The sequence below is a fragment of the Ceratotherium simum genome, chromosome 16, assembly GCF_057802395.1.
Source record: "Ceratotherium simum simum isolate JZ-2026a chromosome 16, ASM5780239v1, whole genome shotgun sequence".
NCBI classification, from domain to species: Eukaryota; Metazoa; Chordata; class Mammalia; order Perissodactyla; family Rhinocerotidae; genus Ceratotherium; species Ceratotherium simum.
Window position 1 is genome coordinate 56324433 of NC_141915.1, and position 16103 is coordinate 56340535.

At 50.5% G+C, this 16103-nt stretch overlaps 1 protein-coding gene across 2 annotated transcripts in view; it reads left to right on the plus strand.

Annotated features, from left to right (window-relative positions):
* The window catches only part of SAP30BP (SAP30 binding protein), a 37048-nt gene extending 30046 nt beyond the window's left edge, over positions 1-7002 (plus strand). Inside the window, exons 6-12 of one of the 2 annotated variants that reach the window (XM_087441606.1) lie at positions 894-985; positions 2055-2115; positions 2592-2643; positions 3592-3650; positions 4490-4570; positions 4874-4958; positions 5269-7002. In XM_087441606.1, the coding sequence (XP_087297732.1) occupies positions 894-985; positions 2055-2115; positions 2592-2643; positions 3592-3650; positions 4490-4570; positions 4874-4958; positions 5269-5450 (612 nt within the window). In that variant the 3' untranslated portion in view covers positions 5451-7002. The remainder of the gene's footprint in view (positions 1-893; positions 986-2054; positions 2116-2591; positions 2644-3591; positions 3651-4489; positions 4571-4873; positions 4959-5268) is intronic. The other variant, XM_004432763.3, reaches the window with a different exon arrangement.
* Positions 7003-16103: the final 9101 nt, after the last annotated feature.

The following is a 16103-nucleotide window of genomic DNA, read 5'->3' on the forward strand; positions in this document are numbered from 1 at the left end:
CACCTCCTCTTGCAGGTGAAGAGTGCCCCAATGTTTTCCTTCTGGAGAGTCTGTATATTTATCTAGTGGGGGAGGCTGCAAAGAGACCTTGACCTGGGCCGGCACCAGCTTTCTGGGTAGGACTGCTCTTCCTCAGAAGTGGCTCTGCTCTGAGACTTGGGTTTCTGGGGCCTTCTCACACACTGGGCGGTGCCGATGCCATCTGTTTCGGGCATCGTCTCCATGGGCCTTGTGGCACTGGTCTGGATCCCTGCCAGGTGGTTCTCCTGTTTCTCATCGAAAGCCAGAGCAGGGGCCGGGGGAAGGGGAGGTTAGTTTTGAAGAGAGATGAGCTCTTGACTCCTGACAGTGTTTGATAAAGTGGCAGAAACCGACCATCTGTGAGCCTCCCCACAGAGGACTCTCTAGGAGGTTTGTGAGACCAAATCCAAAAACTCTACTCTTGCCTTCCTCCAAAAGGGCATAGTCTTCCCAGATCTCCCGCTGCAGAGTTAACCCCATATTAAAATTTAGAACCAGTGTTCATCCCCTGCCCATCAACTCTAATGCCTGAAATTCCTCTTCGGATGATTCAGGAGCTGATTACCCAGCTGGGGATTCATTCTTTGTCTTCTCCGTGGCTTCTCTGCCTTGACCTTTTTACTACTCACTCTACTAGCCATCCAGAGGGAGTCAAGAGAAAGCAAAACGAAAACACACTGGTCTCCATTTATGTTACTTGTGCTCAGCGCTGGTTGAAGGCTAGGTAGAGAAAGACAGTATGGCTGGAGCAGGGCTGTGCATGGCTCTGTGGATCTCCTGTGTTCGTATGTCCACACAGCACACGTGGCCACAGATGGGATTGTGAGGGGATGGGGTGGTGTCACAAGTGCTCTTCTGTTTCTCTTCCGTAGGACAAGATCCAGAAGCTTTATGAGCGGAAGATAAAGGAGGGAATGGATATGAACTATATTATCCAAAGGAAGAAAGAATTTCGGAACCCCAGGTGAGTTTCCCGTGAATCTGCAGGGTCAGTTGAGTCATTGATGTCAGACTGGGGACCAGGATGCCCCCATGTAGGTAGCAGAGAGAGGCCCAGCTAAGACCCCGCCTGGGCCCAAAGGGGCTGTCACCCAGACCGTTTAACCCAGCCGGAGGTTTACTGTTGAAGATCCAGACAGAACACATAAACCAGTATGTAGGGTGGAAGCCGAGAGACCTGGACTGGAACGGGGAGGCCGGGCTGGGCTCCTGTCCCTGCTCTGCTCCTAAAGCACACGACCTCACGAGGCCTCCGTTTCCTCGTCTGTACACAGAGAGGATTGGCCTAGATGATTACTTTGGGTTCTTCTATCTCTTAAAAAGTCATTGATTCTGCGTGTAGGTGAGAGGTTTTATGAACAGAGCTGTGTCTGGGTCTTACGCTGTCCAGTGCCTGAGCAAGTGACACACCTGGGAGAGAGTCTGGTGTGGTGACAGCAGGGACCTGCCCTGGCCCTTATGTGGGCCTGAACCACTAGCCCCAACCCAGCCATGCAAACTAAAGGTCAGATGTCCCAGTAAGATCAAAAAACACACAGCCCTCACCCCGATATCATAGTCATCCTGGCCGCTGGCTGACAGTCTCTCTCGAGTCTGAGAGGGTAGAGGGCGAGAACTGACTCTTAATGTCAGGCCAGTAGACATTTCCCCTCCCATCAGGAAGCTTGCTTAGAACAATTCAGCTGGGTTTTTTTTTTTTTTTTTTTTTTATAATTTTATTTATTTATTTTTTCCCCCAAAGCCCCAGCAGATAGTCGTAGGTCATAGCTGCACATCCTTCTAGTTGCTGTATGTGGGACGCAGCCTCAGCATGGCCAGAGAAGCGGTGCGGCGGTGCGCGCCCAGGATCGAACCCAGGCCGCCAGCAGCGGAGCGCGCGCACTTAACCGCTAAGCCACGGGGCCGGCCCTCAGCTGGGTTTAAATGTTTTGTCTGAGCCCAAGAGCTGGCTGGTTCTTATCTCTTGAAATCTGGTGCAGCTCAGGGCCATGGGACGAGGGCCTGCTCAGTGCCTTGTGGTATTCTTCTTTCAGCATCTATGAGAAGCTGATCCAGTTCTGTGCAATTGATGAGCTTGGCACCAACTACCCAAAGGTATGTCCTACACGCAAAGGCTGAGAGGGGAGAGAGGATACCGAGGGCCCTGTGCTCACTCCACCAGATTCAGCCTGGAGCCACAGAAGAATCCGTGTAGCAACACTGGTGGCTGAAGAGCGCAGTCCCCATCTCTCTTGTTTGAGCCCCTGTCGCTCTGAAATAGTCCAGTAAAGAGATTGCAGCAACAGACCTGGCCCTGGGCCCCTGATCAGTTAGGGTCTGAGTGGGGACTCGTGCTGCTGTACAACAGCCCGTGGACAAACACATCACTGCTGTCATATTCCTAAGAAGGAATTGGCCACCGCCTTGGCTGGAGACCAAGGATAACAGCTGATCCCCTGTGCCCTTGAAAGCGCGGGGACTCCAGGCCAGGAAGATCTATGGAAAGACTCATGGCGAAGGGACTTGGGTTTCTAAGTCATTTGTCATCCTGTGGCCATTACTGACTGTAGCCTTAACCTTTTCCTTTTCAGGATATGTTTGACCCCCATGGCTGGTCCGAGGACTCCTACTATGAGGCATTAGGTAGGTAGCCATCCATCCACCCACCTACCCACCCATCCATCCATCTATCCATCTGTCTGTCCATCCAGTCAGTCATCAGGCAACACATACTTCAGAGTCTCCTCTATGTCAGGCCATGTCTGAGGAGCTGGGTATACAGTCTTGAATGAGACAAACCCCATCTCTGACTTATGAGGCTTATGATCCAACGAAGAATACAGAGGACTGAAGGAGTAATTCCAGCAATGATTAGTGTTGTGATGATGGGGGTGCAAGCAGGACCCCCTAACCAGGCGAGGGGATGGGACAGCCTTGCTGAGGAAACCATGTATGAGCTGAGGTTTGAAGGTGCGTAGAGGCTAGCCAAGCAGGGATAGACAAGAGTGTCCCCGGCAGGGGGACATCATTTTCTGAGGCCAACAGGAGTGCAGCATTTTCTCAAGAGGCCCATTAGGGAGAACTGAGATGAATTTCAAAGGGTCCAAGCCCTCAAATGACAGGTCTCAAACCAGCAGTCCATGGACCATATCTGGCCTGTAGGTGTTTTGTTTAGCCCATACAAGTTTTGTCTTGCTTTAATTTGAATTAGTTGCTAACATTTTACCTAAAAATCCATAATTCTAGCTTCTTTTGGTCAGTGGAAAGGTGTTCCACACTGGGCCTGCATTCCCACGTGGCAGCTGTCAGCTGGAGCTCAGGAGCAGCTGGCCCCTCCACATAGGGGATGCGCAGCCCCCGCCCCTGGACCTTTGAGGTTGAAGCCCCTGCTTTACGCTGGCCCAGGGCTGGCACTTCATTTTGCCCATTTCAGGACACTGAGCCCATCCAGGCCCGTGGTCTACTATAGTACGTTGAACAAGAACTCAGGGGAGGCGGTGAGTGCTGGACTAGGGTCCCTCGGCCTAAAGTGTCTCCTCATGTGCGAGCTGTTCAGGGCTGCTTTTGTAAGAGCTTCTCTTGTCTTGATAGCCAAAGCCCAGAAGATTGAAATGGACAAATTGGAAAAGGCCAAAAAGGAGCGAACCAAAGTAAGTGATGGGCAAATGTCCTGGATGAAAAGGGCAGGTGTTTGGTGTGCGTGGGTCCTGCTGGCTAAGCCCAGAGGGCTTCCAGGCTGCTCTGCCCCACCTGCCCATCCCCTCCTGCGACCCCCTGGGTTCATTGCCTGATGATGCTCTGAACAGCCATAGATGTGCCTTGTGGACTGAACAGGCCTTGCTGGCCTGCAAGTTCCAGCTTCTGTAACTCAGCTTGGAGATGCTTTCTGGTTGCTTCCGTTTGGTTTTTTGGGGACTTACAGTTGCTGCATTATACACTTCCTCCGCTCCCCTTACAGCTGCAGAACCCTGATGGCTTTCTCTCTTTGGGGTCATTGGCGTCCTCCTGGCCTGGATGGAGCAAGTATTTCCTTCTGAGAGCACTTTGGTCTGCGCCTTTCTTGGCCTCCAGAGCTGACCTTGGCGGCCTACCTCAGTGCTTCTCTGTAGGTCCTGTGTCTGATGGCCAGGTGACCCCTGATTTTAGGACCCTGAGCACTACTTCTTCCCAGGCAGTGTGGTCTGGGTTCTTCAGGGAACAGAAATTTAGCTGTGAGACCAAATGTCTTCTGGATACTGTGCCCTTTATGACCAGAGTCTCCGAGAGAGAAAGCTGGGCCTCAGGACACCAGCTCCTCCCACTTTTGGTTTGGCCTGACCCTCCTGCAGCAGCTGTGGCCTCCAGGGCACCCCCTCACCCCCTAGGCAGAGGGGCTGGGGGGCTTGGCAGCCCTCTGAGAGCTGGTCTTAGGGGGTGATAAGGGTTTCTCATACTTAACCCTTGATTGAATTTCCTTTCTCTCTCTTTCCCTCCCCCTTCCAAACCCCAGGCTTATTGCGGGGACGTGTCTGCAGCGCCTGGGGACCGGAGCTGTCCTTCCCCTGTGCGGGCGGGCACCGCCTTGTCCGGGGTGTGAGGAGGAGGAGGGCCTGGGCATGTGAGGTGGGGCGGCGGGCAGGGGGTGCCCGGGCGTGTGCAGAAACCTGGTGATGTGGGGGGGAATTCTATTTGGGAAATTCTCTTCAGAATAGTAAAAATCCCCTTCAGGCGCCTCTCCGACACCTCTCCCTCCCCCAGGCAGTCACAGCAGAGCTGATTCTCAATGCCTCCTTTGTATGGTGCCAAACTCCTGTCCCCTGGGAGCAGACGGCTGGCCAAAGGATGTGGATAAACAGTTTGCACGGGTCTTACTCTCTTCCCTCTCCCCCTCCAGATTGAGTTTGTGACGGGCACCAAGAAAGGCACCACGACCAATGCCACGGCCACCACCACCACCACAGCCAGCACAGCTGTTGCAGGTAGAAGGCAGCTTGTCTGCTTCTGGCCACACCACAGATGGAGGAGGGTTTCCCTGCCTTGTTTTGGGGAACAGACACCATGGGCATCTGCGCCTGAGCCTGGCTTGGCCATGCTTTTTTCTCAGCCCAGGGTTTGGGAGCCAGCTTTGGAGCCCAGGGTGGGGTCCCTGGTTCACTGGCTGCCCCTTGGCTTTCTGTGGCTGGGGCCCCTTCAGTTTCTATTCCCTAAGCTCTGACTGCTGGCCTGTTGGAAAAGGGAGTGTCCCTTTTTGTTTTGTCTTGGTCCTGATCTCTCTTGCCTTATTCCCAGATGCCCAAAAGAGAAAGAGCAAGTGGGACTCGGCCATCCCGGTGACAACGATAGCCCAGCCTACCATTCTCACCACCACAGCAACCCTGCCAGCTGTTGTCACAGTGACCACGAGTGCCAGTGGCTCCAAGACCACTGTTATCTCTGCCGTGGGCACCATTGTGAAGAAGGCCAAGCAGTGACCTGAGGGAGTGGCTTGGGGTGGCTTGGACATTCTCCTTTCCCTGGAGGGGAGGAGCCGCTCCAAGACGGTGCAGCCCAGTGACTGATGCCTGCTGGGAGGTGCCACTTTGTGTATTTCAGGACTGCGACCTGCTCCCCAGATGCCGCCCTGAGAGGAGCCTCTGTGTGGCATTCCAGCCAGGAGAAGGACATTGCCACAGAGGAGTGGGGCACTGTGGACATGTCCACACACCACCTGGGCTCTGTTGCCCTATTAAAAGTGCCGTATTCTTACATCTTGGCATCTCGGATGCACTGGCCTCTCCTACAGTCTGTTTTCAGGCAAATGTGAAGCTGAAGTGCCCTGTCCATCCTCTTGGTTTGGATTATTACCTCAGGGTTGATAATGGGGTGACCGAAGCATGTGGCACTAGTCAGAGGGGGTGGCCAACAAGTTGCCATGGTCATTCCCAGTGTATGCCTCTTGGCGTGGGCAGGCGGGTGTCCAGAGAGTGAGTGAGACTCCAGGTTCCCACTCTCTGCTACCCTGATCCTGAAACCCAGCCAGTGCTAACAAGAGCCAAGGCCTCTGCTCCCTTGGGGGCAGTTGAGCCCTCCCCGGACCACTTCTTGGACCCACTTAGGCTTTAGAAGTCAAGCCAGTTACCAGAAAGGCTGGGGTTGATCCCCAACCTGCACAGGGAGGGAAGGCATCGGCACCGGGCCAAGGCAGCCGTGGTGCCTCGGTGCCTGGCGAGCGCAGCCAGCAGGCTCCACGTGGTGGGGTAGATGAATCACCTCCTGCCCTGGCTGGGCAGCAGCTTATTGTTGATGGGAAAGCCCGGCTCCTGGGAGGATCCTGCCACCCCACCCTTCCTGTGCCTGTTATCTCTGCCCCACAGCAGCCCCTGGGCAGCACTCATGGCCGCTGGGCTCCTCTTGGGGCCAGAACAGATTTCCCAGCCACCGCTGCCAGCCCTCGAGTCCGCAGGGAACCCATTTGTCTTTCCTGCTCTCTGGCAGCTCCACTCCAGCGGAAGGCTGCGTGTCGGAGAAGGAAGCCAGGCTGTGAAGAGCTGTGTTGTTTTCTTGGGGTGGGGGGAGGTTTAGGAAGGTGGTCCTAAAAAATACTGTTGCATGACCAGAGGAGTATGATGAACATGCCCCTGCCATCCCTAAAATAAAAATCAAGTCACACTTGTCCCCTCCCCCCAACACACAGACTCGGGCGCTACTGGAGGTTGAGTCTCACCCTTCCCTCCTTTGATGGGACTTTGCAACCCTGGAGAGAGGAGCTGCTGCCCCCTTAGTCCCAAGAGGGTCTCTGAAGGGGCTTCCTGCCCTGCATCCTCCAATAGGGGCCTGTCTCCTTAGCACGAGGGCACTGTGGAGGTTGTGTAGAAGGCAGTGTGGGACAGTGGGGAACACTAGCAAACATAGACTCGGCATCTCTGCTCTGGATCCCAGTTTAAAACAAGTTGTGTTTTAGTTGTGTGTGTCTTGGGCCCTTACCTCTGTAAGCCTTCTCTGTCAAATCACAGTAATAAAGCTTCTTAAGTTGGTTGTGAGGAATCAATGAAAATATTTATGCAAAAGCTTTATAAACTGTAAAGTACTGTAATGTTGGCCAGTCCAATTCCTTCTTGATTTAGACCGAGGAGAGAAGCAAACTCTGGAACTGGTAAAATTGGCTAAGGTCATGGCCCTTTGCTGTCCTGTGGGCCCCCTAGCCCTGCCATGAGCTGTCCAGGTGGAGCAGTAATGACCACTCCCCCTGTGACTTGGGCAGCCGCAGCAGCAGTGCTGTTCCACTTAGAAGCCTGTGAGTTGGGTCAAGGTCTTGAATCCCTCCAAACTTTAGTTTACTCTTCTGTAAAACAGGATTAGTGCCTGCCCACCTTAGTCCTGCTGAGGGTGCCTCAGGGGCGAATTACCAGGTTTTTCTGTGGAGACTAGATGTCCCAGGCACCAGGACCCACGATCCTTTCTTTTTTTTTTTTCCCCCCTTCTCCCCAAAGCCCCAGTAGATAGTTGTATGTCATAGTTGCACATCCTTCTAGTTGCTGTATGTGGGACGTGGCCTCAGCATGGCCAGACAAGCGGTGCGTCGGTGGGCGCCCGGGACCCGCACCCGGGCCGCCAGTAGCGGAGCACGCACACTTAACCGCTAAGCCACGGGGCCGGCCCCCCACGGTCCGTTCTGACTGGTTTGTCCCTGTTCACAAAGAGAACTCAGTCTGTCCAAACTGAACTCTACTCCCATCGCACATCCCCTACCCTCCTCCTATAGTTCTAATCATGGGTGATGACATCATGGTCCATCCAGGGCCCACAGGGAATCCTGTGCTGTCCCCACATCTGACGGGTCACTTCAGAATCCCCTCCTCCATGGGCATTATAACTGCTCAGTTTGGGTCCTCATCCTTCTTGTGGCAGATTGCTCTGGCCTCATCTGCATGTTGTCTCAGTTTCCCACTCCCATCCAAGCTCAATCCGGGCAGCATCTTCCTACACCCCAGCTCTTGCACATCACATGATCTCCCACTGTCCACAGAGAGAGTTTAGACTTCAGCTCAGTATGCAAGGCCACCAGCATTCTCAACACCCCTCCTGCTGCTGCCCCGCTCACACACCCTACTCTAGCTGCTCCCATCATTTTCACTGTTGCCCTTTACCACCCCCAACCTTGGCAAATGTGACACCTTCAAGATGCAGCTCAGATTTTCATAATGCCTTCCTGACTCCCCTGGGTGCTAATTGCTCCTTTCCCAGTGCTCCCACACTCTCTTGCCCTTCTCATAATACCACTGCCTTGAAACCTCTGTCTATGCGCTGCTGGGCTGGGACCACTCACCTCCCAGTTCTCCTTTTGAGTGGAGACAAAATGGTCAACAACGCTGTGCCCCAAGTGCCTGGCATGAGATAAGAGATGGAGGGATGGAAGGAGAGGTGGTCCCTGCCCCCATGGTCACTGGACTGAAAGCTCCCCAACAGCCCATACCCCACCCTCACGACATCCTGTTATGGATTGGCCATGCACTGGCAAGTGTTGAGGCTCAGTGATGGGTACAGGAGGGTTCATTGTCCTCTCTGATCTTGTATATGTTTAAAATCTCTGTAATAAAAAAAAAATTTTTTAAAGGAATGTTGAGCCATAAAAAAGAATGAGGAATATCTTCATGGACAGATTTGGAGTGATCTTCAGGAGAGAGAAAATGAAAATGGCAAGGTGCAGAACAGTGCATATAGTATGCTTCCATTTGTGTAAGAAAGGGAAGAAATACACCACAAAAAAGAATAATAGGAAAGAGATACAAGAACGAAATCAAAGAAATTAAGAAAAATCTCTCATGTTAAATTTGAATTGGAAATATCAATATGAACTCATGATCCAAAAAAAAAAATGTCCTACCTATGTCCATTGAAAGGACCCAGAAGCAACGGCCCCCAGGAGCACTGAGCACACAAAGCGCCCAGATCTTGATCTCTAATACCATTCCCTACTAAAAGGAACCTGGGCTCCTTGGAGGAATGGCTGATCCTGAAATCTAAGTGAGACTGGGGCAGTTTGTTCCAGAAAGCAGGGAAGACTAAGAGGAGTGTTTCAAAGGTCAAAGAAGCTAGTTTGAAGGGAGCTACCACTGGCCACATTAAATTTGAACATTCAGAAAGAATGACTGCAATTATTGTCAAAAAGGAAACACTCCCTTGTTTCCTGTACTCTACTGCTCACAACACCCACAAAACGCTTCTGACACCAAATGTGTGGGCTTTCCACAGCATGCAATTCTGACACCAACTGCCTGGAGTTAGTGCAGATCCCGTAGGTTAAGGGCTCAGTCCCACAATTGCAAGTCCGGGCCTCTGGTCTTTCTGACCAACTGGCTATAAACTGGAGGTCCCCATGACCCCCTTCTCAGGCTCAATAATTTGCTAAAATGGCTCACAGAACTCAGGAAAACAGTTTACCTACTGGATTACAGGCTTCTTATAAAAGGATACAACTAAAGAACAGCCCGATGGAGGAGATGCATAGGGCAAAGTATGGGGTCAGGGGTCCTCTCTGGGCATGCCAACCTCCCAGCATTCCATGTGTTCAGCAACCTGGAAGCTCTCTGACCCCCCTTCAGTTAGGATTTTTATGGCGGCTTCATTACCAGGCATAATGGATTAAGTCATTGGTCATTGGTGATAAAACTCAATCTCCAGCCCATCCCCCTCCCCAGAGGGTAGTGGGGTGGGGTGGGGGTAGGGCAGTGTTGAGACTGAAAGTTCCAACTCTCTAATCACGTGGTTGGTTCCCCTGACAACCAGCGCCCCCATCCTTAGTGGCTTCCCAAAAGTCACCTCATTAACATAAACTCTGGTGTGGTTGAAAGGGGTTGTTATGAATAACAAAAGATGCTCCTTTCACCTTTATCACTCCAGAGCTGGTCAAGGAACCACGCACAAAAACCAAATATATATTTCTTATTATATCACAATGTCACAATTATAAACATGGACAAAGACTAAATGTATATTTCTTATTATATCACATCACAATTGTAAACTATTGAATAAGTTAAAATCCATTCATGCACAGTATTTGAAAAAAGAAAGGAAAAAACGTATTTACCACCATTAGAGTTGAATACATCAACTCTTTACTTAAAATTGATAGTTAAAAGAAAAAAATTAACCCTTGTATGCTGTTGATGGGATTATAGAATTGTGCAACTGCTATGGAAAACAGTACGGTGGTCCTCAAAAAATTAAAAGTAGGACTACCACGTGATCCATCAATCCCACTTTTGGGTATATATCCAAAAGAATTGAAATCAGAGTCTCGAAGATATATCTGCACACCCATATTCATAGCAGCATTATTCACAATAGCCAAGAGGTGGAAGCAGCCCAATGTCTATTGACAGATGAACAGATAAACAAAATGTGGTATGTGCATACAGTGGAACATTATTCAGCCTTAAAAAAGGAGATCCTGTCACATGCTACATTATAGATGAACCTTGAGGACATTATGCTAAGTGAAATAAGCCAATCACAAAAGGACATATACTGTATGATTCCACTTACATGAGGTATCTAAAGTAGTCAAATTCAGGGGCCAGTCCGGTGGCATAGTGGTTAAGTTTGCGTGCTCTGCTTCAGCAGCCCCAGGGTTCACAGGTTCGGATCCCAGGCATGGACATACACACCACTCATCAAGCCATGCTGTGGTGGCGTCCCATATACAAAATAGAGGAATATTGGCATGAATGTTAGCTCAGGGACAATCTTCCTCAAGCAAAAAGAGGAGGATTGGCAACAGGTGTTAGCTCAGGGCCAATCTTCCTCACCAAAAAAATAAATAAATAAAAATAAAGTAGTCAAATTCATAGACACAAAAAAATGGAATGGTAGTTAACCAGGGGCTGGGAGAGGGGGAAATGGGGGACTGTTTAATGGGTATAGCATTGCAGTTTGCAGGATGAAAAAGCTCTGAAGATCTGTTGCCCAACAATGTAAATATACTTAACACTATTGATACTATAGTATAACACTATACTTCACACTTAAAAATGATTAAGATGGTAATTTTTGTTTTGTTTTGTTTTGTTTTGTGAGGAAGATCAGCGCTGAGCTAACACCCATGCCAATCCTCCTCTTTTTGCTGAGGAAGACTGGCCCTGGGCTAACATCTGCGCCCATCTTCCTCCACTTTTTATGGGATGCCGCCACAGCATGGCTTGACAAGCGGTGCGTCGGTGTGCGCCTGGGATCCAAACTCGGGCTGCCAGCAGCAGAGCATGCGCACTTAACCGCTACGCCACGGGGCCAGCCCCAAGATGGTAATTTTTATGTTATATGTTTTTACTACAATTTTTTAAAAAATCTTTTGGGTTGCTTTGTAATAATAGTAGTAATCTTAAAGTGTCTATAGCTCAAAAAGAAAAGAAGCACTGACCCTGGAGTTTTGGAGGAACGTAGTTCATCCGCTGTTGGTGAAGGGAACCTCTATTTTTTTTTTAATCAGAAGGATACCTTTGGGGCCAGCCTGGTGGTGTAGTGGTTAAGTTCATGCGCTCCACTTCAGCAGCCCAGGGTTCATGGGTTCAGGTCCCGGGCGCAGACCTACCCACTGCTTATTGAGCCATGCTGTGGCAGGCATGCCACATACAAAGTAGAAGAAGATGGGCATGGATGTTAGCCCAGGGCCAATCTTCCTCAGCAAAAAGAAGAGGATTGGCTACAGATGTTAGCTCAGGGCTAATCTTCCTCACCAAAAAAAAAAAAAAGAAAAAGTTACCTTCCATTAAATATAGAAATGGAAAATCACCATTTTTCAACCTTAAAAGAAAAACTGCGGTGGCGCAAGTGGTTAAGAACACGTGCTCCGCTGCGGCAACCCGGGGTTCCCAGGTTCGGATCCTGGGCGTGCACTGACACACCGCTTGTCAAGCCATGCTGTGGCCGCGTCCCATATAAAGTAGAGGAAGACAGGCACGGATGTTAGCCCAGGGCCCGTCTTCCTCAGCAAAAAAAGAGGTGGATTGGCATTGGATGTTAGCTCAGGGCTAGTCTTCCTCACAAAAAAAAAAAAGAAAGAAAAACTGGGGCCGGCCCCGTGGCTTAGCAGTTAAGTGCGTGCGCTCCACTGCTGGCGGCCCGGGTTCGGATCCCTGGCGCACACCGACGCACTGCTTCTCCGGCCATGCTGAGGCCGTGTCCCACATACAGCAACTAGAAGGACGTGCAGCTATGACATACAACTATCTACTGGGGCTTTGGGGGGGGGGGAGTAAATAAATAAAATCTTTTAAAAAATTAAAAATAAATAAAAAATAAAAAAAGAAAGAAAAACTGATTCAGGCAAGGATCAACAATGGATGCTAAAACTTCAATGAAAGGTTGTTAGGAAATGGGCAGGGTGACAAAGCATCAGCCTCCCCTCTGGATTACTTCTTAATCACAAAGTGGAAAACATATTTTTACGATGGAGATGGTGATCACTTCCTTAATCATCACTAACAGTGAGACAGCTGACATCGGGTGCCACCAATAAAACACACTGCACCACCTATGACCATCCTTGCCAAAAACGTCTAACCTGAATCTAACCAGACTTTCAGACCTAACTTCCAGGAGGCTAAAAACACAAGTCCAGAGGCTGGCCCCATGGCGTAGTAGTTAAGTTCAGCACGCTCCGCTTCAGTGGCCTGGGTTCGCAGGTTCTGATCCTGGACGTGGACCTACACCACTCATCAGCCATGCTGCAGCCGCAACCCACATACAAAATAGAGGAAGATCAGCACAGATGTTAGCTCAGGGACAATCTTCCTCAGCAAAAAAAAACAAAGTCCAATGACACCATGAGGAAGCAATCAGACAAATCCAGACAGTGGGACATTCTGCAGGTCAACTGGCCTATCTCTTTAAAAGGTCACTGTGGGTGTGGGGAGACTGTTTTAGAGTAAGAAAGAGATACAACAATCAAATGCAATGGGTGACATGGGTTGGACTGGAATTCAAGAGGAAACAGTTATAACAGACATTTTGGGGACAACTAAGAAATGTTCATATGGACTGAATCATAGATATTAGGACATTCTTGTTCTTTTCTTAGGTGTGATCAAGTTATTGTGGTTATGTGGGGGACTGTTCTTGGAGATGCATGCCTGGAGTGTTGAGGGATGAAATGTCATGATATATTCAACTTATATCCAAATAAAAAGACATATAAATACATAACAAATACATAAATAAAGCAAATGTGGCAAAATGTATGCTCTTGGGTCCAGGTGGCAAAAATGTAGGTGATTTTTGTAGTCTTCTTTCAACTTTTTTATATGTTTGAAAATATTCAAAATAAAAAGTTGGGGGAAAAAATCATAATTTAAGAGGCAGTCTATTGAGCAACCCTCTGGCCCCTGGGAGAGACTAGGCCTAGAGACTGGCCACCCGAGAGGCCTTTCCCTCAGTTGGAGGGAGTGGTTGACACTGGGTCTCAAGACTAGTCACCAAACTGTTTTGATCACACATCCCCTGTCTCTCTGTTTACCTTATTATTATTTTTTTTAATCATTATTTTTTTTTCACCCAAAGCCCCAGTACCTGGTTGTAGAGTTGTAGCTCTTCTATGTGGGACGCTACTTCAGCACAGTTTGATGAGCGGTGAGTAGGTCCACACCCAGGATTTGAACTGGCGAACCCCAGGCCACCAAAGCGGAAAGTGCGAACTTAACCACTGTGCCACAGGGCCGGCCCCTCTATTTACCATTTAACTTATTTATAGAAACGTACCATTCTACCAATAAGTGACATACATTGTCTGTAGTGGAACATCTGGCACATGCCTGGCGAATATGCAGCCCACTTAGGAGTGGTTTAAACTATGAGCTCCGTGAGGCGAGCAGGAGGTGTGTCCCACTCCTCTGGGTATCCCCAGCACCTAGCACAGGAGCTCCTTAAATGCTTGTAAAATGAATAAGCAATTGAACTAATGAGTGAACAAAGCTGGCCTACTGGAGGCCACGTGATGAGTGCAGGGGAGCAGCAGTCCGAGGTTCATGAGCTTCTCCATTCCATTCAAGGGACCTCATCTCTCTGGCAGGGCCTAGAGAGGGAAGTCCCCCTATATGCCAGCCTCACTCTGGCTCTAAGGCAGCAGAACGAGACAGTGGGGTTTTGTTTTATTTTTACAAAAATACTATGCAGTACAATGATCCTTAACCCTTTGGGGGCCAGTAACCTATTTGAGAATACAGTGTAAGCTAAGGATCCTCTTCCCAGCAAATCTATATTCCTATATCAGATACACTTCCAGTTTTGCACATGATCTCAGATGGTCTATGTGGACTCCCCTGAAGTCCACACGTAAGCTCCAGGTAATGAAACTGCAGACTCCAAGAAACCTGATTGTTTCTTGGATTGTCTTCTTAGGGCCTCCCCAGAGTAGATGTCTCACCTCTCAGCTGCTGCAGGGCTCCAGCGCCCCCCCAGGCATTTTTAGAAGGGTCTGGCAATGAGGAGAGGAATGGGCTGCTGAGCCTGGTGGAGTCTGTGGCATTGCTGCCTCTAGGCCTGGGTCTCCTTCTCTAGGAGGGTGCCTCAGCCCCTCACTCACAGTAGAGTGCGTATGGCCCACCCCAGCCCTCTAATGGGTGGTGCTGGCAGGCTGCTCTCTGAGCTCCAATTTCCAGGGGTGGACTGGGTACCTGCTGGCGTAGCTGAGGTCCACAGGGCACTTGTGCTACCTGGTATGCTCTGACCTGAGTGCCTCAACCAAACTGGGGCTCCTGCCACCATGCTCCCAAATCCAGGAGTCAGCCTCTCTGAGCCCTGGACTGTGCAGAGCAACTCTCAGACAACTGGGCAAGGTGGTAAGTGGCGACTGTGCCTCGCACAGTTGCAGTGAGCACTCATGTGTCCACGGCACTTCCATATCCAGTCCCAGCTGCTCCCAGGATCACTCGGAGAGTTGGCAGCACACAAGTCTGATTACAGATGAGAGCACTGCACCTCAGGGAGGCTATGTGAAAATCCCCCACACTTTTATTGAGCACCTGCTATCTGCCAGGCACTGTGCTAGGTGCTGAGGATAAAAAGATGTGCTAGACAGGGCCGGCCCCGTGGCGTAGCGGTTAAGTGCGTGCACTCCGCTGCTGGCTGGCGGCCGGGGTTCGGATCCCGGGCGCGCACTGACGCACCGCTTGTCAGGCCATGCTGTGGCGGCGTCCCACATAAAGTGGAGGAAGATGGGCACAGATGTTAGCCCAGGGCAAGTCTTCCTCAGCAAAAAGAGGAGGGTTGGCATGGATCTTAGCTCAGGGCTGATCTTCCTCAATAAATAAATAAATAAATAAATAAATAAATAAATAAATAAAAAGTGCTAGAGAGCGTCCATCCTCAGGGTTCACAGTCGAATGGGGAAGAGAGACCCCTAAACAGATCATTTTAAACTAATGTGCAAATGCCATGGAAGAGCCATGTCCCAGGGCTATGGAGACACATAACCCAACCCAGGGAGCAGGGAAGTCACTGAGGCTCTCTGGAGCATGTGACGTCAGCACAGTACCTTCAAGGATAGGAAGGATAAAGCAAGCTGGCTGGTGGCAGGGAGCCCAAGCACAGGGACCAGCCTGGTGCAGAAGTACGGTGGCTTGAAGCTGCAGGGTTTGGGCAGGGGGGCTGCCAGCAACAGGGTATTGTCTGCCTTTGTTGGCAGGTGGGGCTAGAGAAATAGACCATGTCGGGGTCATGGAGCAACTTGAGAGGCTCCCCCTGGAACACAGGTTAACCAGTGGCACTTGAGAGATGGCATGCTGAAGACGAGGGCTCATGTGTGTGAACCGGCTTGTCAAGAACAACTGTAACAATTCGAGTGCTTGCTCCATGCCAGGTCGGTGCTGGTCTCCTGATGGGTATTATTCACATTTGAAGGAGGTTTAAGTAGTTTGCCTGAGGACACTCAAGGAACGAGTGCTTGCTCGGATCTCCCTCTGGACACACGTGTGGGGGAGGCTGAGAGGACCCAGGGAATGGCAGACCTGGCCTGAGGCAATCCCTGGGCCCATCCCTCGCGCCAGCACAGGAAGGAGGGTGGTGGCGCGCGCAGTCGATTGCCGTCGGGGAAGTGCGGCGGCTCGCCGCTCGGGGTCTGGAGGAGGGAGGGCGGCGGTCCGGGCAGGGGG